Here is a 24,984-nt window from a genome sequence, read left to right as displayed (position 1 = left end):
ACAATGTTATGCAACATTTTTGTTTATTTTGCCGCCACTCTGCAATTCAACGTTTATAGAGATCGACCCATTTCAATATTTTGTTATTAATGATATAGTTTAATGTATTATTGATCTCGTTCTTTGGTTCAATAACAAAGATCGTGAAGATAAACGTTTTCAATAAATTTTCGTTTGTCCGAACATTTAGTTGTTAAGGCTTGCATTCTGGATTCTTCAAATAACGGGATATAGATATATACAGGAAAATAAAGAACATATACTTATAGTAAATTTAATAATCCAAGAAATATTAAAAAATCAAAACTCTAAAAAAATTTAAGGAATATTAGCTAAGAAATCCTTAACAGTAGATGGATCAAACCTTCTAAATCCATTAGCATCACAGATACCCACTTCTATGTTGTCAGCTGTCATCTGACCTTCAAAACTTTCTTTGAGGGTAAGGATGGCAGTGTGAACAGCATCGTCGAGTTCTAGCTCTTCACTGTACCTATAAATTAATTGTTGATTAACTTCGATTATTACAAAAATATATCTATAGTTCTTATTGCGCACAATTGAGACAAATCGGACAGCTGCCAGGATTGTACTAGCCAAATATGCACTTGCTATGAAATTAAAGTCGTATTTTATCATAATTTGAATTAAAAAACAAAACTAGTTTTTTTATTTACTTCAATATGAAATATTGTAAATTGGTTTATTTGAGATTAACTAATAGAAAGGAAAAAGAGGCACAGGCCGAAGAAGGATATCCTGAACTTCCTAAAAAACTGAAAGACTAAATTACGGTTTTTCTTTTTTTTTTTAAAGTTTATGAGTTTTTTGTTAAGAGGCTACATCAGCGCGTCATCAAGACGGAAAAGGCGTTCCAAGATTACAGTTTTAATTTTGAATATTTTGTCACATCACATCACATCACTTTTATCACATATACGTGATATAGTAAGGAATGGCGGTACGGAGCCCAATTTGAGAAATATGTTAGTTTGTGGAAATTACTCTATAACTAAATAAAATATTACAAAAACGAGTCCGTACCGCCATTAAGAACAACAAACAAATACACTTTCTTCAAATAAACTTTTTTATCCCATGCCTAGATTTTGTGTTACATTGGAATTACTAAAATCACCTAAAATCAATGATCTATAACAAGAAATCGAACTTAACTGAGTGAGTTGGCAACATAGAGAATTAGTCAGCGCTATCACATTTGCACACCTGCGTCTGTTTTCTGTGTAAGTGATAGCACGATTCTGCTCTGTTATCTGTACGATATCTGTTCAGCCAGATATTGGAATATTATTTTGGATGTGGATTATGGATATTATTTTCTAAGATATTGAGACTCGTTATTGTTGATTCATAGTGAAGTAGTGTTTGTTTAAAATGAATTTATTATATTTGTGTAATAGAGCTAGGTTGTTGGACTATTTGAAAAAATAGATTATTATTAATTGTGAGATTTATAGTTATATTTTAAGTAAAAATATTTCAAATTCCAATGCGAGTATACAGGGTGTTTCAAAAAGGTATTTCATAAATTAAATCACGCATTCCGGGGACAAAAATAAATTGATTGAATCCAACTTACCTTAGTACAAAAGTGTACACAAAAAAGTTACAGCCCTTTGAAGTTGCAAAATAAAAATTGTTTTTTTGCATTATCTCCTAAACTACTTCAAATTTTGTAATAAAAACGGACACGTTGCTTTCTTGTTCTGAAAGCATTTTTCATAAAAAAACAATCAACAAAATCTAACTTTTGTAATAAACGTTATAAGTAGTAGAGCTCGGATCGAGCGAGCAATTTCCAGGGTAGTATTTCCTTTATACTTCATTTGTTTAGATGTATACATTATTAATTTAGGTGATATATTGCGACTGCTTGTGCATTCACTAAGCAAAAACCAAATATTCTGGCCATTAAACATGTATTTGTATGTCAATGTTTAGCCGTAACAAAAGGAAATCAGATATTTGGAGCACCCTGTTTAACATAGTAAAATAAACATGTTCTTAGAGGAATAGTAATCGTCCAATTTTTCAAAACGTTGAAAATACCATGATGCAAGTATCTAAATTAATTTTGTTGAATTTACCAGTTATATTTTTAGTGGAACTAACAACATTCAAACTGACACGCAACCTGACTGTGCAACTAGCAACTAGGTTGACCCCATAGTGAGCATTGTCGACAGTGTTGATAATAGTAAAGCTTGTTTTAAAAAAAAATCAAAGTTATTATTGTTACTTTTACTATTATTTATATTAAAACAAAGTGTAACGAAACAATTTTGTTTTATATTATTTTAAATTTATTTTAGTATTCTGCCTGAACCTTTAAGTGTCCGAAGGATAATAGACATAGTATTTATCCGCTGATCACTGACACATTGGAATCTGATGATAATCTTTTAAACAATAAAATGACTTTCTAACAGGACAAGGCATCCCCACATTATCATATACGCGTAAGACAATTTTTGAATCAACGTTTTCCAGGGCACTGGATTGTTAGAAGGGATCCAATAGAGTGGATCGGACACCGGATCTTTCGCCTTTAGATTTTTTTTTTGTGGGGACACCTAATATCAAAAATATACGCCACTTCGCCTGTAGATATTACAGAGTTGCGACAAATAATTGTGACAGAATGCCCATTATACACACCGAAGGTATTTGCAAATGTACGAAGAGGCTTTGAAAATATACTGTATTATTGTATGGAGGTCACAAGAGGTCATTTCGAACATTAAATTAGTTAATTTAATGAAATTTTATGTTTTTTGTTATTACTGATGTCCAACCAATAAATTAGCCAAAATTATCTTCAAAGTTATTTCGTAAAATAAAAAAAAGTATCGTGTAGAGGAAAAAATACCTTTCAGATGGTATGCCGCTCGACCACACTTGCTATTTAAAAAAAAACTGGGGGTTGATGCGTGGCAGTAGGGAGTTACATTTGAGGGCATGAATTTTGCATGAAAATTCGTCCCGCGCCCAATACAAATTGACGAGTTTTTTTTTATTTTGAAAAAACTCTTGGTTTCTGAGTTTATGGGGGGGTCAAATTTTCGTTGGAACACACTGTATATTATTATTAAATTTATGATAGGTACTTACTAATTCTTAAGCTAAGATGTTTTATACTAAGTTTCGTAAAAAAAAGGTTTGTTAAAATTTATATGCTTATGTTTATTCTTTTTTGTATAATAAATAAATAATAAAATATTTTCATAAAATCTGAATGCTTTTTTTGCGTTTCTCTATGCTTTTAAATCCGATCCGAACTAATTATAATTATCACAATATTGTGCCTTCCTTTTTGATAGTCTCACGTACTGCCGACGCACTGTTGCCAAAGGTTCGCAGAACTTTCGAAAGACGGTGCGGCTACTATTTCTCGAATTAATAGTGATGACGCGCTGATGTAGCCTCTTAAATTAACAACTGAAAGAACATAACAAAACTGATGTTTTCATAACATCGCAATATTTTAGAAAATTTTGGTATTAAAGTTCATTAGTAAAAAGAAGGTCAGGATAAGGAACGATAGGAATATATTTGCAAATATAAAAAATTCTATATTTGACCATAAAAAAAATAACCCCCCAATTAATGAAACACTAGTTTGAATATAATAATCAATGTTGGGAGTCAATTTCTAACATACAACAAACATTTACAATTTAAAATTTCATTCTTGCCTACTTTTAACAGAAAACGAAAATCACCAGATTTTTTCTTTTTGAGAACGATTTCCGAAGTTAAAATTGAAACGTCAATAAACTTATTTTAAACTTCAATTGTGTGAAAATAGTAATTTCTTACCAGAACACCTAGTATTTTAACTATTTTGCAAGAAAATGGAAAGTACATAAACTATTTAAATAAATTTAGTTAGTAGTTCTTATAAAATAAGTCAATAACTAGGTGAAGTTTGGTAACGTTGGGTTAAGTCTTTTTTCTACAAAAATTTATTATAAAAGATAGGTTGACATTCTTATTAAACTGTATATTAAGATAAGTGATTTTCATGAAATTTTTTAATCATTTAAAATTGGCAACAATGTTGCGTTTCCATGAATTTTAACTTTTTCTCTTCTTCATTTTATATCGACATGACTGTCTGTTTTTCAATGTGCCTCCAGGTTCCATCGTTTTTGTGGTCTTCCTACTGATTGTCTTCCTATTGGGGAACCGTCTCTTGCCATCTTTACTACTCTATTTGTTGTCATTCGGCCTATATGATCGTTCCTCTTCTATTTCTTACCCAGTTCTTGATGTTTTCCACCCTGCATCTATGTCGTATATCTGTACTTCTAGCTCTGTCACATAGTGTCTTACCATCAATTGTTCTAGGTGTTTTCATCTCTGCTGTTTCTAACATTTTTTTTGTCCTCTCTGTGTCAGGTCTTGTTTCTGCCGCGGATATCATTATTGGTCTGATGACTGTTTTGTAAATTGTGTCTTTCATTTCTTTCCCGATTATTTTATTTCTCCATATTGTTTAATTCAGGAAGCCTGCGGTTCTATTTGCTCTATTCACTTGATCTTCCACTTCAGTTTCGAGCTTCCGTAGCTAGATAATGTGATGCCTAGATATTTAAACTCCATCACTTGTTCTATTATCTGACCTCCCAGCTCCAATTTACATCTTAGTAAATTTGCTGTTGTAACCCAATTTAATAGTAAAAATCATTGATATTTTTTTTCATCATCATCACTGGCTCGACAACCCTTTTTGGGTCTTGGCCTGTTCCAGGATTCTTCTCCATTCTGATCTGTTTTGTGCTTTTTTCTCCAGTTTTTATTTAGGATTATTATGATTAAGACAATTGCATATTTTAGTTGGCTTTTCAGGTAACATTTTTGATATTCTATTATTTATATTTTTTATACTTGGATTTTTTGACACTTTACCAGTTTGCACAAAAGAAAACGTTAAAATTTCAGATTTCTCACACTTTTGGTAAATAATTATCAAAAAATGAATCCTTACAGGATTGCCACACTCTAAATGCGAAATATTTTAATTTCATAATGAAACAGATGTAAGTGCAACTAAATTATTCCAGATTATAATTATAACCATGCCTGCCTTGAATAAATCACGTGACGACGACTCAAAAATTTCCTGGTGAGACAGGTTTAATATGTGGTTCGTTCACGTTAAAGACGCACGATTCGATTGGATAGGGACGTCGCATTTTAAATATCTACATAAATATGCCGTTTTAAGAAATAGTCATGAACATACATATTCTTTGTCGCTATTTAGTACACTTGTTAGAAAGAAATTAGGCAATGAAAGTGAGGTCTAATAATAACCATAATAAGATAATTGCATAAAAACCTATAGATCAACCTTCAAACATCACATCGACTGGTCCAACGAAGACTGTAGTAATTGAAATTTTCCACTTTTTGAGTTACGAGCGCAAAACAATAAAACAAATGATCTGTTTCCCAGGAAAGAATCGTATCTCAGTAAATATAGCTATGCAACCAATATTACTTAAGTGTACGCATTTTATAGTATCTCCGATTTATGAAAAACAACCGTAGAAAATAATCGTATCTTGAGTTACAATAGTCTTCGTTGTTATCCGAGGCGATAGCACTAGGTATCGTAACATGAGTTATTATAGTATTCGGCGCTAGTTTAAGGTTATGTTCAAAAGTTTAGTTTTGTTATAACTGTCATAATGTGTTCCAGAAGTAAGTTAATATTGGAATTAGTTGAGAATGCGTATAAAAACACTTAAACGGATAGTTCTTATCGTTCTTTTGAAGCCAAATTCATAATCAACTTTATTTAAAATAATAACAACAAAGTCAAAATTAACTAATTTTTTAAGGTATAAAGTATATAAACTTATTGCTGTAAGTATTGTAAAAGAGAGCAAATATAAAAAGACGAATGAGGATGATAGTGACCACGCGACTGATATTAATCCCGAATGTTCTACAGGTTGGTTTAAATTCTGCATGAAAAACTATTATGTATTTACCTCTTTTGTGTTTAATTTCAGTAAGCTTAGAAGAGAATGAAGCCAATGATTCTGCACAAATAGAAAGAGAAGAAACGGGCAATATAAAGATAGTAAGTAGGAAAATAATTAGAAACGTTAGTGAGTGGGTGGATGAAAAATCCAAAACTTGTCTAAATCTGGGACTTGAACATGTATATCGATACGGTATTAAAATTAAAGGAAGACAGATAGGTGCATCATGCGCAAACACATGTAGACTAAAATGTGCTACCAAAATAGCTAGAGAAGATAGAGACCTTTTTTCAATGAATTTTGGTAGGATTTTATTGCTCGTCATGTGAGACAGGTTGCCAAAACAAGTAAATATTAGAGCAGAACAACGGTCTCGAAGAAATTACTCTCGATAATAATTACTTCTGTATTCGCAATGAAGAATAACGTGTTTGGAAACCCTTAAAGTTTCAGAAACTTGGATCACTACAGCATTAAGAAAACTGAAAGATGGTGGATCATTAGAGAAAGATAAACGTGGAAAACACACGTTTATAGACAACGTAAAAAATTACATAAATCAGTTTCCTGTAGTACCTTCCCATTATACGCGTAAGAATACGACGAAGATGTAGTTTAAAGAAGGGCTAAATATCCAGAAAATGTATCTGTTGTACAAAATAACATCACTACAGTTGCCACGTCATGCCAGTATAAAGATATTTTCAATGAACAGTTCAATACTGGGTTCTTTAAACCAAAAAAGGACCAGTGTACCGTTTGTTCTGTTTTTAATATGGCTGGAGATGCTGAAACGGCAAAATTGCTCAAAAAATACGAGTCCCATATGAAAAACAAAGAAGTTACATCAGAAACTTAAAAAAGACATAGACAAACAGCTTGCACTAAATGATACGAGCCTGTGTGTGGCTTGCTTTGACCTTCAAAAGATTTTAGCTACCCCTTTATCTAACATAAGTGATTTTAACTACAAAAGCAAATACTCTACGTATAAAATTACAGTTTATGATGTTTGACATAATCAGGGTTACTGCTATGTCTGGTATGAGCAGATGGCTAAACGAGGTCCAAATAAAATTGCCAGTTGCCTCTGGAAATTTTTAGATCTCAAGGCAAAACATAGTGTTAAAACGATAATATTCTACTCAGACAACTGTGGAGGACAAAATAGGAATCGTTTTGTGTTTTCGATGTTTGCTTCTGCTGCTGCACATTTTCACATTGATATTGTTTACAGATTTATGGAAATAGGCCACACTCAAACGAAGGTGACAGTATGCACGCTGTTATCGAAATTGAAAAGAAAAGGCAATCGGTTGCATATATGTCAGAACAGTAGGTCACATTAACCAGAATGATATTTTTAGAAAGATATTTTTTTTAACTTAAAACAACTGACTGATACCGAGAATTGGAAAGTTGACAAGGAAAAAAATCAACAAAGTTAGAATAAACGAGAAATAAAATTTTCGCATGAACCCCAAAATTCTATAATGTTTAAATACTAATTCGATGATGGTTTTAAAAGTTGTGACATAAAATTAAATCGAACATGCAGAGGACGGTCTTCCACTACCATCAAATTTCCACTGAAACTGTATGATGCACTACTACAAATTGAAGAAAAAAGCTAAAAGGATTATTGTGGCTGTGTAATACTAGCAAAATACCCACAATGTACCATGGATTTTATAAAAATCTTAATTCAAAGAGTTATATACTTCCTAAAGTCGAGCTCGAAGTTGATGCAGTTGAGAGCGAAGTAGAGTCACAGGAGGAAAATTGAATTAAAATTAAAAACTGCAAATTAGATCAGCAACTTCTTCAAAATGTAGTATTTTATATAAATAAAGTTAAGAAACAAATAATTTTTGTATTCATTACTTTAAAAATATCTCTATTGAAAACTATAGTAACTCATTGACATTCAAAAGTCACTTATGACCATTTCGGTCTTAAAACTGTTTTACTCTTGTAAGATAATTATTAAAAGTATCACTTAATGCTATCTTCTTCAAGTTCCGCTCCTATCGGAGATTGGAAATCATTCTGGCAATTATAATTTTGTTGGTTACGCGCCTGAATAGTTCAACTGAACTGCATCTAAACCATTCACGGAGATTGCGTAGCCACGAGATTTTACGTCTTCCTACGCTTCTTCTGCCTTTGATTTTTCCCTGCATTATATTCCTTAGTAGTTCGTATTTTTCACCTCTCATGATGTGCCCCAAGTATTCCAATTTCCTGATTTTTATGGAATTTAAAACTTCGCATTCTTTTCCTAGTTGTTCGAGAACTTGTTCGTTTATTTTGCGATCCATCCATGATATTTTCAAAATACGTCGGTAACACCACATTTCGAATGCTTCTAGGTTTTTAATGTTGGATTTTTTAAGTGTCCAAGCTTCAACCTCATACAAACGGGTAGAGAAAATATAACATCGAAGCATTTTTATTCGGAGCGATATATTGATATCGCGATTACAAAAAAGTTTTCTCATTCTATTAAAAGTTGACCGTGCAATTTCAATGCGGCATCTTATTTTTTTTTTGTCTGATCAGTATCTTCTGTGATCCATGCTCCAAGGTATTTGTACGAAGATATTTGTTCAATTTCTGTATTATCTAGTACTAGCTTAAATTTGATGTTTTGTGATTTGGTAAATACCATGAACTTGGTTTGCTTCAAATTTATTTTTAGTCCATAATCGTTGCAATATATATTTAGTTGTTCAGCAAGTTGTTGCAGTTCTTCTAGTGTTCCTGCCAGAAGGACGGTGTCGTCAGCATATCTCATGTTATTAAGTGGCTCACCGTTTATTATAAGGCCCTCACTGACCTCGGCAAGCGCTAATTCTGAGATGGCTTCACTGTATAAATTGAATAACAAGGGTGATAAAATACACCCTTGGCGGACCCCACGCCAAATCTGGATATCCTCGGTCAGTTCATTTTCAACTTTCACTTTTGCTGTTTGGTTCCAATAGAGGTTACATATGATTCTAATGTCTCTACTGTCTATGTTTTTATTTAATAAAATTTCTTTAAGCCGATTATGCTGCACTTTGTCAAATGCCTTCTCAAAATCAACGAAACAGGCATATACTTCCTGATTTATATCTAAGCATCTCTGCGAAAGAACACTTACTGCAAAAAGGGCATCTCGTGTTCCCAGTCCTTTCCTAAATCCCATTTGTGTATTATTTATGCCTTCATCTAATTTCTTGTGTATTCTATTGTGAATTACTTTTAAAAACAATTTCAAGACATGACTCATTAAGGCTATGGTGCGATGTTCATTGCACTCTTTTGCATTGGCTTTCTTGGATAGTAGTATGAATGTTGATTGGAGCCATTCTTTAGGTATTATACCTGTTCTATATATGGTATTGAATAGATCCAAAAGAAGATCAATCAAGAAGATCAATCAACTTAATGCTATAAAAACATCCATTTTATAGATTAATGAATTTTGGCAACGATGTAAATATATTTTTATAATTATCTCAATTACATAAAAAATTAGTTACTACAGTCTTCGTAGGACCAGTCGACATGTCAAAAGCTGAAACGTACCTCTGGTCAACCAAATAGGGCAGTTGTTTTAAACAGCAAAAAAAAGTAGATAGAAAATCGTTTTGGTCGATCGTAAAATAAAGTCGTATGGGATACTACAGGAGATGAAGATAGAAGTCAGTGTACTCACAATTTCGTGTGATCATTTGTCAATGAGACAGCTGCGTAAAAACTATATGTGACAATGGATAAAACATGGATTCACCATTTCAGTCCAAAGTCAAATTTGCAGTCAGTTGAATTGAAAGCAGCAGGTGAAATCTTTTGTAAAGTAACAAAAGACGTAGTATTAGTTAGCAATGTTTTGGTGTTTTTAACTTAGGATGCACAGAATATTTTGTTCACAGATTATCTTGAAAATGCATCATAATAAGCATAAAATCATACATGCCAGGATTTACAAGAAATGCGAAAAAATGTCAAAGAAATGTAGTTTGACTTTCGCAATTTCATGGGTTCAAGTCCATGGGTATAGGAGCACCAGTTTTTACTTTAAAAGCCCTGCTCCAACGATGTCGGGTCGTCAGCTGCGACATTTAGATTTGCTTTCTTGACTATACCAAAGCGTTTGACCGTCAACATCAGAAGATGATCACCGCCATACAAAAAGTAGGGGTATATAAGAAGGACATTTAAATAATCACGAATTTGTACTGGAACCAGTGTATTTGTGCTTAATTCAGGGTCGAAGGCAGGGCTGTGTACCCTCGCCGAGTCTATTTAATATATATTCTGAAGAAAATTTCACTGGAGCATACAGATCTGAATCCAAATTAACGGAGAATGCATCAAAAATCTCCGCTACGCCGACAACACTGTGCACTAGCAACCGGCCTAAGTGATCTGCAGACCTTACTGGCCCGCATGAACTGCGAATACAAAAGTACTGCCTAGATTACAATATTCTTCTTCTTTAAGTTCCATCTATCGAAGGTTGGAAATCATCATCGCTATGCGGACTCTGTAGACTGCCGCTCTAAAAAGTTCTGCACTACTGCATTCAAACCATTCCCTTAAGTTCTTAAACCAGGATATTCTTCGTCTTCCCACATTTCGCTTTCCTCGGATTTTGCCTTGCATAATAAGTTGTAATAATGCGTATTTTTGCCCTCTCATCACATGTCCTAAATACTCAAGTTTTCGTCTTTTGATAGTTAATATTATTTCCGCCTCATTTCCTATCCTTCTAGTTACTTCCACGTTAGACATTCTTTGAATCCATGATATTCGTAGGATTCTTCTGTAACACCAAAATTCAACTTGTTTTAGTGTCCGCGCTTCCAAGACATAAAGAAGAGTAGAGAACACGTAACATCGAAGCATTCTCAGGCGTAGTTCTAACCTTATATCCCGACAACAAAGAAACTTTTTAAGTTTAATGAATGATATATGTGCTATTTCAATGCGTGTCCTAATTTCTTTGGTTTGGTCTACATCTGATGTTCCTAAGTATTTATAGTTATTAACACTCTCAATTGCAGTATCTTCAATAGTCAGTTGGATATTTGCATGTGCAGATTTAGTCATGATCATGCATTTAGTTTTCTTTAAATTTATCTTCAGTCCGTACTCATGACAGCGTTCATTAAGGCGTTGCATTACGTTCTGTAAATCATTGTTGTTATCCGTCATTATTACTGTATCGTCTGCAAAAAGTAAGTTATTCAAAACTTCTCCATTGATAGATATACCTTCTATTGAGTCTGAGAGCGCTTTTTGAAATACCGCTTCACTGTAGACATTAAAAAGTAGTGGGGACAGCACGCAACCCTGGCGGACTCCTCTCTGTATTTTGATATTTTGGGTGTACTGGTTGTCAACTCTTACCTTAGCAGTTTGATTACAATATAAATTAGATATAATTTTCATATCACGACTGTCAATATTTTTGCTTTTTAATATATCTACAAACTACTATCTATAAAACTATCTATAAAACTACAATATTAGGAAAACCAAATTCATGGTTATTAGCCATGCAAATATAGATCCCAAGGCATTATTGGCAGCGAATGAATAAATTGAGAGTCGATAGATTCAGCTACTATCCTTAACTCACAATAGAACCACGCTGAAGAAATTAGGTCCAGGATCAAAATTGCATGGTCCACTGAAAATTATGCACAGGATCGTTACTGTGCTGCAGTGATTTGACTTTGGATACCAAGATGCGAATAGTGAGGTGCTACGTTACTGCGGTGCCACTGAAAAGAAGACTGAAGCCTTCGAGATGTGGATCTACAGGAGGATATTGAAGATATCTAATGTTGACCATGTCGCCCACAGCGCATGAGAAAAGAAAAAGAAGTGCTTAACCTAGTGAATCAACATAAGCTTGAGTAGTTCGGCCACGTATTGCGCTACAAAGAAAGAAATCGAATTTCTCAATTTGTCATACAGGACAAAGTATTTGGCAAAAGGAGACCAGGACGCCGTCGTATCTCGTGGCTGAAAAACCTGCAACAATTGACAATGGTTTGGAATGATCTACGAAAGAATGTCTCTGAACAAAGAACATAAATTGCACTTTATTTTTTAGATTTGATCAACAGTAACTACTAGTAGCTTGCATTCCTCAAAATATTACCCAGGATTTAAATCAAATGAGTTTAATAGAGACAAAGTCATATAATAGATAGGATACATCCAGTGGGAATTATCTGATTGCTAATTTTATTTACCTTCATTTAATTGAAGGATGATCAAAAATGTATATTATGTACATATAAATATTAAAAACAATATTTAATAAAATATTCGGCTATATTTTATATAAGTACCCACCTTTTTTCCAAGAACGTTTTTCCATTGACATAATTCTTTCCCATTGCAGTAGCTTTCCAAGCAAAGTAAGCTCCAGAAGGATCACATTGGAACAAGTAAGGTCTGTTGTTATCCCAACCACAAATGAGAAGTGACACTCCAAATGGTCTAACTCCTCCTGATTGTGTGTATTCTTGCATTACAGTTGCCACTCTCTGCACCAATTGTACTGTAGGAATGGGTTCATGGTACACTAGGTAATACTGCTGGGCCATCTTGCGTGCTTGTCTCACAAGAAGGCGATAGTCAGGGCCCATACCAGAATATACCATACCGATGTGTTTTGTGATCATTTCTACTTTATGGACACTGTGTTCATCATACAGAATTGATTTGTGCTTATTCTCTGTTGCTATAACCACACCATTTGATGCTAAAAATAAAAATATTTCAAATTAAACAAATCATTAATGGTTATGTATTTCTAGGACTAATAGACTACAAGCCTATAAGATATTTTTAGGGGGACATTTAATCCAACATGAATTACATATAAATCAATACTACAATATGTAATAATAACTTATAAACTATGCCGCCAATTCTTATCGGTACTCAAAGCATGGGGGTTCAAATTAAGGCATTAGTTCAAGCAGGTCATTATATTTGTATTACCTTCTTCTTCTTAACATGCCATACACCAAAGTGCGTAGGCGACTATCTCATTACTAGAATTCTGTTCTTGGCGGCGTGACACAGCTCGCCTGTATTGTGTATTCCTGTCCATTCTTTAATATTCCTTAACCAGGATAATTGTTTGCGGCCGGCTCCTCTCCTACCTTCGATCTTTCCTTGTAGGATTAACTGTGGTATTTCATATTGTGCTCCTCTCAATATGTGCCCATGGTAACCAACCTTGCGTTTTTTAATTAATTCAAAGAGTTCTCTTTCCACGCCGGCTCTCTTAAGGACGTCATCGTTTCGAACTCTATCCACCCAAGGTATGCGCATCATTCTTCTCAATGACCACATTTCAAATGCTTCAAGTTTGTCGATAGTTGTTGATTAAAGTCCACGTTTCCATGCCATAAAGCAAGATGGACCATATGTAGCACTTGACCATTCTTTAGCGTATTTCGAAATTTAGGTTTTGATTACATAGGAGCGGTCTGAATTTCACAAAAGCTTGTCTTGCCATTTGTATTCGGGTTTTTATCTCTTGCTGTGGATCCGATTGGTCATTGATTGTGGTGCCAAGGTATTTAAAAGTTTTCACGCGTTTTATGCGATCGTCACCTATGCATATTATAGGGTTTTCTGGAGGGTTTCTGCTAATGACCATATATTTCGTTTTCAAAATGTTGATTTTGAGGCCATATTTTTTACCTATGCTATTCACCCTATCAAGTAATAACTGTTGATCTTCCAAATTATCAGTTATAATCACTGTGTCGTCCGCATAGCGTAGGTTGCTAATTGGTATGCCGTTCATCTTAATGCCTAATTCCGTGTCTTCTAATGCTTCCACAAATATATTTTCAACATATAAATTAAAAAGCATCGGAGAGAGTATGCAGCCTTGGCGGACACCTTTCCGGATTTCAAATTCATCCGTATATTGGTCTTGATCAATCCTCACCTTTGCCATTTGGTTCCAGTATAGATTCTGAATAATTCTGATCTCCTTCTGGTCAATGTTGTCCCTATGTAGTAGTTCCATCATGATATCATGTTTAACATTGTCAAATGCCTTCTCGTAGTCGATGAAGGTGAGGTAAACATCTTTTCGTTGATCTAAACAGTTTTGTATTAAGGTGTTCAAACATAAAATTGCCTCTCTTGTTCCTAGTCCTCCCTTAAAACCGAATTGTGTTGACCCGCTAAGTTCTTCTAGTATCTTGTACATTCTTGAGTGTAATATCCTAAGGAAGAGTTTCAGCAAGTGATTAAGCTGTGTTCATTGCATTTTGTGGCATTAGCTGTTTTTGGAATCATCACAAAGGATGACTGCAGCCATTCTCGCGGAATGTAACCAGTATCATAAATTCAATTGAACATCTTTACCAAGATTTCGATATTCTCCTCGTCTAGTAGTTTTATTGCTTCTATATTAATTTCATCTGGACCTGTTGCTTTATGCATCTTTGTGGTTCGAACTGCATATTCTATTTCACTTCGCATTATTGATGGCCCTGATAAGTTTTCGGAAGGAAGTTTGCGCGTTGGTTGTGTTGGTCTTTCGTCATTAAAAAGTATTTCTGCGTATTCTTTCCACGCCATTGCTATCTCCTCTTCTGACTCTATGTATTCGTTTCTGTCGTTGCGTATTCTTGTTCTGTGGTGGCTTTTGTGTATATTCGATATTTCTTTGATCTTCTTATGTAGTCCAAAACTATCTCCTTTTTCCTGCAATTGTTCTATTTCGTCGCACCTTTCCAATATTTGTATTACCTACTTAAGTTATAAATGCCGTGCAAACATGTTTGGCCAAAAAGTCCCCCCCTCCTTGAGTGGTAAGTTTATCTTACCTGTGACTCACCTGTACCGATAATAATTGACGACACAGTTTCTAAAGTTGTTATTACATAACGCAGTATTGTTTCATATGTGATTCAAACTGGATCAAATGACCCATTAAAAATCTCACATGGGTTTGTAGTCTATAAATGTATAAGTAGTATATAAAATTTACAAGTTTCTGTTGCATAAAAACATACAATTTTCCAAGTTACACTCTTTTTATTATGATGCTTTTTCCCTTACTGAAACCTCCTAAAAATACTGATAAGTTTTCCCCTATGTTCAGCTATTCAGCTTATTACTTCACATATATTCATTATGTTCAGCTATTCTGCCTATTACTTTACATACATTCACTACCTATTTTAATTATGAATCCTTCCTCATCCTAGTCAAATTTAGCAATCTATTTTATCCTTCATCATGCTTCTTTAGTAGCATGTGAAACAGCCGCTCTTAATCTATGCATTGTGCAGGTTCGTAATGACTGTGTTACACTCCACACAACTAAATGCATGACAGTTCTCCACAGTTAAACAAAAAAAAAATTTTTACTTTTGTTCTTAGTTGGTTCTTAATGTAGCTTGCGTCTATTATGTCAACTGCTACACTGCATAGTTGAAGAAGTATACACTTGATTCTGCTTGAGTACAAGATTTTTAGGAGACGATTTGGAAATCTTCGAGAATATGGCTGATGTTGTTGTTGGACGAGGTTGTATTTGATTTTTTGACGTTAAATTGTGTAATTTTAAGCACATTTTTTGTTCTATAGCTTTAATCATATCAGTTCTCAATAAACGTCAATCCTGTTATATTCATTTTAGCGATATATATTGCTAAATGTGTGATTTCACTCTAGTACACTCCTCCCCCAGCTGATCATCACATGGGGTAAGTGTGACCCATAGTTGTTGAGGGAAGTGTGTAATATAGTTTACACTTACCCCAATTAAATTTTTTTTATTTACGTTCAGACATTTTTCACCATACCGAGAGTTTACAACAGAAAGACTGGCAGTTGCAGTACATCCACCAAAGAGACTCTAGAAGAAGCATTAAATAATATAAAAGGAGGGCCTTTTACTTCTTCTTAGAAGAAGACATCAAAAACGTATAGAATTCTCAAAGTACCACTGTATAGTAGAATTAATGGCAAGATAACAGTAGAAGAAGGCATCAAAAACGTATAGAATTCTCAAAGTTACACTGTATAGTCGAATTAATGGCAAGATATGAGTAAAAAGCAATATTTTAAGAAGGAGCCTGCAAATCCAACTGCTTGCCTTCTGCCTTCATAAAAATAATGAAAAAGTGGAGTATTGGTCCAAGCAGAATGGAGGTGATTAATAATGTGGCCAAAAATGGACTTGTTAGTCCCGTCAGAAATTGAATTCCGGGGGACAATTGGTTCCTCGGGTTAAAAAGACTCTACAATACCTAATGCGACTAGTAAAGAAAAAGTGGTCACTTTTAAAGAACTTTTACTTCACACAGTAAGAACGGTTCTTAAATAGAGGGGAAAGAAGAGAAAGCGTGTTGGTACTGGTGCCCAAGTAATAGTATCTACAGATGGGTCCTAGCGAAGTTTATAACCAAAAAAAATTTAAAATATTTCACCAAGAGGATTATTCTAAAGAATGAAGAGGGCACTTCAGTTGTTAAATTCACTAGAAATTAGCTTTTGTATTTGTTTGATCTGAGGTGGATGACGTCTGCGACGTATCAGATGAGAACACTAAATTGACTTTTACAGAATCAAATATTCCAGAAGAGGAGAACTAAATATTGCCAGAAGAACTTACAGTGTTTAATTCCAAAATTACATTAGCTGAGAGTAACATGACATATTAGATTATAAAGCAGTGAATGAGAGAATATGTAAACTAAAAGTAAACACAAAAAAGCATGGAAATGAAAGAAGATTTTTATGAACAGCTATAGCATTTTTCATATAAAAAAGCTTGCACGTCATTCAAGATTTACGTCGTCAGAACCCCACAGCGTTGCCAAAACATCAGAATAGTTAGGAAGTGAGGAATTTTTAAAATTTCAACTATTTGTCAAACTATTATATTAACAGTAAATATGCTTAGTTTTAAGACTACTGCAACACATTAAAATACATAAGAAAAGATTTTAATACAAAATTATATATTCTAAATTTTAAACTTACTTCTTTTAGGGCTTTAATAGTAAAAACGTCCCGCCATTATTTCTTGTTCGAAATAATCTATCTTATATGAAAGCTTATCAGCTTTCTACAGACTATTTATTTGTTTTATGATATCACAATCACAATACACAACAATAATTAGTTTTTAAAGCTATTAATCTAAATTTAATATGTATTTATAAATACAATTTATTAATATATATATTATATTATGATCAAATTGTGTAAGAAATCAAAACATAAACAAAATTCCTACTCTAAAAAAGCGGCAACACTTTATACACTTTTGCCACACGCTTAACTGTCAATAAAATTTGAAGTGGTTCCGTATCAGTTGCGTACAATTGTCTAATATATTTAATTAAAATTATTATTTTGTGGAATATTAGACTTAAAGAGTTATTTCATAAAATTTATATTATTAATAATAACAAATGTTTTTGGTTATTTAATCAATATAATTCTAAAATTTCCAATATAATGATGATTAGATTTTTCTGATTATTACACCATGTTGACGGCTATGAAAGATTGAGTGTTAGGAAAATTTGACCTCTAAGGTTGATGTTCTGGAAATTTTAAATACAAGTGACGTCACTTTGTATAAATCGTGACGTGCAAGTGTTTTACTTTAAAAATTGTATAGAGGAAGTATACGACAGCTCATCAAGAAATGGCATAAAGATCGTATTAGGAGATATGAATGCTCAAATAGGCAAAAAAGATTTTTTCTTGGGAACCATTGGTAAACATTAACTCCAACAAAATACAAATGAAAATTGAGAATTACTTTTTAACTTTACCAGTAGAAAAAAATGATCACAAGCTCGACTTTTTTCCCACACCACGGCACACACAAAGCGACATAAATTATGCCTGGTGGAATAATGGCCAACCAAATTGACCATGTCTTGATAGACAAAAGGGAAGCAACAAGCATAAAAGATGTGAAGAGCCGACGAGGAGCATGCTGCGGATCTGGCCATCTCCTAGAACAGATAAAATAGAGATGCAGAATTCAGAGAAAAAGGGGGGACAGACAGGAACAAACAACAGAACAACTAGATATACAAAAATTGAGACAACAAGATATCAAACAGAATTATGAGACAGAAATAACGCAAACACTGACAATTACAGGCAGTCTAGGTGTAACGGGATTTAATCAAGCATCAGATCCAAGAAATCTTTTTTAATGACGTGACACACATTTGCGAAAATATATTGTTTGTTTACGACATTGAAAATATCGTTGTAATGAGGGCACACTCTGACCTAGTGAAATTTGCAATGTAGTCGAAAGCTTATTAAATAACGTGTATCAATTAACAAATAACAAACGTATTATAATAACAAACTCACGTGTGTTAAATAGCTGGAAATCACGGGATTATTAGCATTATCATTATTATTAAGAATAAAGAATCAAGAGAATGGTCGAGGTTAATATTGTCAACGTCAACTGAGTACTATCTAGTATTGTACTTAGATAACTAATAAACCAAATCATGAGTATCTAGTGTGTTTTAAATAAATGTACCATACGATACCATAAGTGAAGCTTATTTATTACATAGGGACTAAAGAACAATAAAACAAAAGTAATTGACGCAACAATAAAGATCATAGGCAACAAAAAGAAACAACCAAAAAGAGAAAGGTTCAATGACGAATGTAAAAAGGACATACAAAAAAATGTAGAACACGAGAAATATATGGAAAGAAGAACCAGAAAAAGAAGAGGAAGTTACGAAGATGCAAGACGGAGGGCCGATAAAATATGCCGAACAGAGAAAAGAAAATACGAAAACGGTAATATACAAAAAATGAAAAAAAAAATCTATAAAGTAACGATATAACAGAAGTGTACAGATATCAACGCAATTTAAGAGAAAGATACAAACCCCGAACAAATCTATGAGAAATCAAGAAGAACAAATAACCAGTGATCCAAAAGAAATAAAATCAGTCTGGAAAACCTATTTCTAAACTTTCCTAGGGACGCAAGAAAATGAAGAGCATTTTTGGACATGCATCACATTGAGGGAAACTCCAAAAATATAGAACCCCTGACAAATTAGGTGGCAAACACTTAGTAGGGCAAATGCATGTGATTATGAACAAGATTTAGAATGATGAAAAGATCCCTAGCGACTGGAAAACCGGGATTATATGCCCAATTTATAAAAAAGGGGATAAACTGAAATGAGAAAATTATCGCGGTATAACCCTGTTGTGCACAGCATACAAAGTTTTTACATACATACTAAACAAACGACTCCAACTAACTGAAAATATTGTCGGGGAATATCAAAAGGTTTCCGATAAGGAAGATCTACAACTAATCAGCTATTCACAGTCAAACAAATTCTAAGCAATCCGACTAGTAAAAGCAATAATGGACTCGTCAAAAGCAACTGTCAGAGTACAAAATGAGCTCACAGAACTTTTAAACAGTGAAATGATTACAGCAAGTAGACGGGCTGGCACCAACACTATTCAACTTGACTCTAGAATATGTTATAAGACGGCTGAATATAGGAAGGGCTAATCTCCGATTAAGAATGCTAAGGGGCTACGTATTTAACACGCTATTATACGGTGTAGAGGCCTGGACTCTCAAGCAGAACAATATAAAAAATATTGAAAGTTTCGAGATGTGGTGCTACCGTCGAATGCTGAAGATAAGTTGGGTTGAAAGAGTTACAAATTTTGAAGTAATGCGAAGGATAGGAAAAGATCCAGAAATGACCCACTATATCACCACTGTACCACTAATGAACTCTTTAGGTCAGCTGTAAACAAGGTCCGGATAGCCGATGACATTAGCATTATGTCTCACAGAACAGAAGAGGCGGCAGAAATATATTAACAATTAAACATAGGGACAAAAGAGACCGGACTAGAAATAAATATTCAAAAGACAAAAAAGCTAACACAGGCAAGAGCTCAGAGAAACAGATGCACAGTTGAATTAGAGGACTATATTAAAACTGTAGAAAGTTTCACATATCTGGGAGTTGCATTAAACACGGATGCAACAGAAGAACCAGAAATTCAAACAAGAATAGTGCAAAGGGAAAGGAAGCTTACTTTTCACTCTCAAAAACTGGAGATCGACAATCAGGGACTACAAAACTATTATCAGACCAATAGTATGTTATAAATGCGAGACATGGTTAATGACAGAATAAAAAAATTAAAGCTGGAAATCTTCAAAAGAAAAGTCCTAAGCAAGATATTTTAACCTATTAATGAAAAAAGAGTATGGAGATCTAGGTACCATGTGGTATACAGTTAATTACTTAGTATCACTGAAATTGTTCATATTGTTTTACTAAAATTTAGTTCAGTCGAGTATTTCATTAAGTAACATAATTAAATAAAAATATTTGTTGGAATGTTGCCATTTATTTCGTTATATTGGAAGAAATAGTGCATTTTTAAAATAAAGAACAAACACTTACACCACCTCTCTCAAGAACCTGTATGTTTTTCAAAATCATTTGCATCTGTTAAACAAGATACTCTCATAATAAAATAATAGTCAGCGCATGAAATTGTATCTATTTGCAACCATTTTAATAGCCATGCCTTGGGTCTTGTATAGTAACTGTTCAAGTGTTTAGCATGTGTAATAACTGTTTTTTAAATAATTTAGGTACGTTTTTTTGTTTAATTTATTATCTATTACTCAGAGATATTTTATAGTTCTGGTTTTATGATTATATTAAATATACTATAGTAGTATATTATATAACAACAATGATTTACAAAACGTAATGCAACGCCTTAATGAACGCTGTCATGAGTACGGACTGAAGATAAATTTAAAGAAAACTAAATGCATGATCATGACTAAATCTACACATGCAAATATACAATTGACTATTGAAGATACTGCAATTGAGAGTGTTAATAACTATAAATACTTAGGAACATGGATAACATCAGATGTAGACAAAACCAAAGAAATTAGGACACGCATTGAAATAGCACATGCATCATTCATTAAACTGAAAAAGTTTCTTTGTTGTCAGGATATAAGGTTAGAACTACGCCTGAGAATGCTTCGATGTTACGTGTTCTCTACTCTTCTTTATGGCTTGGAAGCGTGGACACTAAAACAAGTCCATCTGAATAAGTTGGCCACCTTTGAATTTTGGTGTTACAGACGAATCATACGAATATCATGGATTCAAAGAATGTCAAACGTGGAAGTAACTAGAAGGTTAGGAAATGAGGCGGAAATAATATTAACTATCAAAAGACGAAAACTTGAGTACTTAGGACATGTGGGCAAAAATACGCATTATTACAACTTATGCAAGGCAAAATCCGAGGAAAGCGAAACGTGGGAAGACGAAGAATATCCTGGCTTAAGAACTTAAGGGAATGGTTTGAATGCAGTAGTGCAGAACTTTTTAGAGCGGCAGTCAACAGAGTCCGAATAGCGATGATGATTTCCAACCTTCGATATAAGATGGAACTTAAAGAATAAGTATATTATAGTAGTAGGTGAAGTGTATTTGATTTTGTGATTAAATAATAAGAGCTGAGATATGTTAGGGTTTGGTGTTATTCTCCAATGCCTAAAACCAGCATTTACACTGTGGATGTGTTTTGCAGTAAAGCACATGGAATTTGCTTACATATTTCACAATGGAAGGATGTTACATTAACTGAGTTGCTGAAGTTTATAGGTATCCTTTTGCATACAGGAACTCTCAGGACAAATATGTTCCAGGATTATTGGAAAAAGAATAGACTCTTTAATTTTTCATGTTTTACGGAACAGATGAGTCATGATCGATTTTTACTAATTTTACATTATCTAGACTTTGTAAAACATATTGTCTTCGAATGATTCAAAACACGAGAACGTGTGTACAAAATACGGATGCTAATAGAGCAGTTCAATGAACAGATATGTGAAATCTATTACCCAGGAAAACAACTATCAATATTAAAATTTCTCGTTTACACCAGACAATTAGATGACATTCTAGGTAAGGGTCATGCAGAATAGTTTTGTACTAACATGAAAATTATTGGAAAAAATACTTACAGTCCCAGTACTCAATTAAATAGGAAAAACAATCCCAAGAAAGTTGCAACAGAAAAATTAAAAAAGAGTGAAACAGTTTTCAGATAGATACTCTGATGGAGTGCTAGTTCGAAAATAGAAAGATAAGAGAGATGTGTCCTATATTTCCATGAGAATTTGAAAATATTCTAGTAAATAGAACATATAACAGATCCAACCACACATAAAACCATTAGATGGTACAAACAGTTAGCAATACATTTGTCCCAAATTGCTTTACTAGATTCTTGTCACATTTATAACAAGTATTCTGGGGAAAAATGCGCTTTTATGAATATAGACTATAAGTAATAAAAGCATTCCTCCCAAAATCAGGAATGCCTCGAACTGCAGCTAAAAAACAACAAAAACATTTTCCAAGCAAAATAATTACAAAAACACAGCTATAAGAGTAGTACAAAACATTGTAAGATGTGCCATAAAAACAAAATAAGAAGAGATTTCTTATATTATTGTGAGGTATGTCCAGATACACCTGGTTTATGTACTACAGGTTGCTTTTAAGCTATCACAATAGTTTGTAAATGGAGTGTTCATAATTAATATTCTTTTGTTTCTTAACATTTTCGAGTATTTTTTGTTTCATTTCTCTGATTCATTAAAATATTATTTTTGTTTTTATATTTTATTTTGTTGGATTGTATTATCATTAATTTTTAAAGGACTAATAAACTACTTTACCATTTTGATACTGACTTGTTGGAAAAAGTATGCTTTATTACATAAAATAACATGTAAGTAGTACATCCATGACATCTGCATCGAACTTAAAATTTTGCAGTGTAATCCTGCTGCTACCTATGTGTGACATGTCATTATTGGCAGGTTTCACTCCAAGAAAAGTTTCGATAATATTTTCAATCTTCCCATTGGTAAATAATTGTAGTTCTGACAAAAAAGTAGTTAAGGTTGTGGGAAAAGTACTTGACAAAATATATGCTTCAAACATGTTAAGAAAACCATAGCCTCCTCAATCTTTTGAAGTGATTTTTGAAACTTGATTATTTCATTTTGTTTCAAAGATGAAATTTGGTTTCAACCAAATGCTACAAATCACAGCATCATTTTTTTACAACAAAAACAAGTAAACATTTTTTACTTACTGAAAAATCCAAAACAAAGCATACAAACTTCAAGTTAGTAGTAAGATATCAGAAAATGATAACAGAAACCATAAAAACTAATATTTATTGCCGTAGATGAATTATGTATTGTATTTTTTTATTCTTGAAGAAAATATCCATTTTCTTTATAGAAATCTAACATTAGATCATTAGGTTACATAATTACCTCTAATGTATGAGCTTTGCACTTAGTTAAATCAATGAATGTGAATGAACTGAATTAAGTTCTTCTACATTTTGTATAAATGTGTAGTTATCTGTAGTGTCCATATTAAATTCCATGACAAAATTGTCACATATACTTGTGAACATTTTTTATTTTTACATTTTTAGTAATCCTTACTCACGATTGAAAATTATCAGAATTATAATATAGCATTCAATAACATGCATTTTACATAGAGTAGTACCTAACCAAGGCAGAGCCCAGATTCAAAAGTGATACTTAGAACATGATTCCTTATTGAATAATAGTTCCGTAACATGTAAATATTTTAAAAATGTTTAATACACTTTGCACAATTAAGCATTTACATGCAGAAGGATTAGCTGCATTTTTCATGATGAAGGCAGTGATTTATAATAAATCTAAGAAATTACCCAGAACTAAACTTACGTGATATCTGACTATTGGTTAAACTTGAAATTTATTAAGTAGCGAATTCATTTTACCTATTCTTGTTATAAATTTCAACATACACAATTGATTTTGGCTTGTTTTGAAGATTGCTATTACACTAAATATATGTAAAAATAAATAAGACTTCGAATCAAATAAAAAATTATAAACGAATTTATACTATTTACAAAAAACCAACCTTTAATTCCTACTGACGGAGCACCCGCTGCTACAGCGGCTAGAGCATATTCAATCTGAACCAATTTTCCAGAAGGGCTGAAAAATTATTGCGGTTAATAATACTGTAAATTTATTTACTGAATGTGGTTAAAGAACTATAATATTTTACCTGAATGTAGTTAAAGAAAAACTGTATCTCTCTGAAGCCATGATTACTTGCAACTTGCAATTACTAACAAAATTTTCAACTCTGGTGTTGATGACTTGTGGATTTGATGTTTGACAGATTTTAATTTAGGGTTATGTTGGATTCCATAAAGCGACAAGTGACATGGATACTAAAAGATTAAATTTAATATTGTCTGAGGTTTTATATTTAAAAGAGAAATAAAATTTTCGTAAACAATTTAACGTTATTTCCTTGCCTCAATTTTAAGTCAATGTATGTAATATGTAACTAAAAGTCTTTTCAATTCCCCACCTCTATTATGGTGAAGATTTTAAATTTACTGCGACATCTATCAGAGAAAAAGATAATTTTTGTGTGAACTTTTTAGCGGAAACTAGAAATAGATTTCACACAAAATTTAATTTTTATATTAATTCTCTGTATTTATGATAGGTGGCAAAACTGAAGTAAAGATAATAATTATGAAATCATATTGTTTATGCTGAAACTAAATTTAAATAAATACTAATTATATTAATATTTAAAATTTGATTTTATTGACAACAGATACTTTTCGTTTAATTTTTTTATTGACTCATTTTTAGGTTAACCAATAATAAATCTAATATGGGGAGGCATCTAGAGAGGCATCTAAAAAGAACATCTAGGATTAATAAGATGGTTCGAAATTATTTTCAAAGGAGCTGGAGCTGACAATAACAATGTAATGAGAA

General features: G+C 32.9%; 1 protein-coding gene across 1 annotated transcript; it reads right to left on the bottom strand.

The window, feature by feature from the left end:
• Nucleotides 1-260: 260 nt before the first annotated feature.
• Nucleotides 261-24,411, bottom strand: Prosalpha2 (proteasome alpha2 subunit). The gene is made up of 4 exons (XM_072530974.1): nucleotides 24,251-24,411; nucleotides 24,101-24,177; nucleotides 12,378-12,789; nucleotides 261-493 (listed from the first exon to the last, which is right to left on the bottom strand). The coding sequence occupies exons 1-4, from the start codon at nucleotides 24,289-24,291 to the stop codon at nucleotides 319-321; spliced, it is 705 nt and encodes a 234-aa protein (XP_072387075.1). The 5' UTR covers nucleotides 24,292-24,411; the 3' UTR covers nucleotides 261-318.
• Nucleotides 24,412-24,984: the final 573 nt, after the last annotated feature.

The sequence above is a fragment of the Diabrotica undecimpunctata genome, chromosome 5 (genome assembly GCF_040954645.1).
Source record: "Diabrotica undecimpunctata isolate CICGRU chromosome 5, icDiaUnde3, whole genome shotgun sequence".
In the NCBI taxonomy this organism is placed as follows: domain Eukaryota; kingdom Metazoa; phylum Arthropoda; class Insecta; order Coleoptera; family Chrysomelidae; genus Diabrotica; species Diabrotica undecimpunctata.
Note: the sequence above shows the minus strand (reverse complement) of the source record. Positions and strands in the feature narration are given on the sequence as shown.

Bases quoted from the DNA above. Each gene is read 5' to 3' on its own strand.
- Prosalpha2 (XM_072530974.1), bottom strand. From the start codon at position 24,291: ATGGCTTCAGAGAGATACAGTTTTTCTTTAACTACATTCAG. The intron at 24,178-24,250 runs GTAAAATATTAT...ATAATTTTTCAG, and splicing joins TTTTCTTTAACTACATTCAG to CCCTTCTGGAAAATTGGTTC. The intron at 12,790-24,100 runs GTTGGTTTTTTG...TTTTATTTTTAG, and splicing joins TCCGTCAGTAGGAATTAAAG to CATCAAATGGTGTGGTTATA.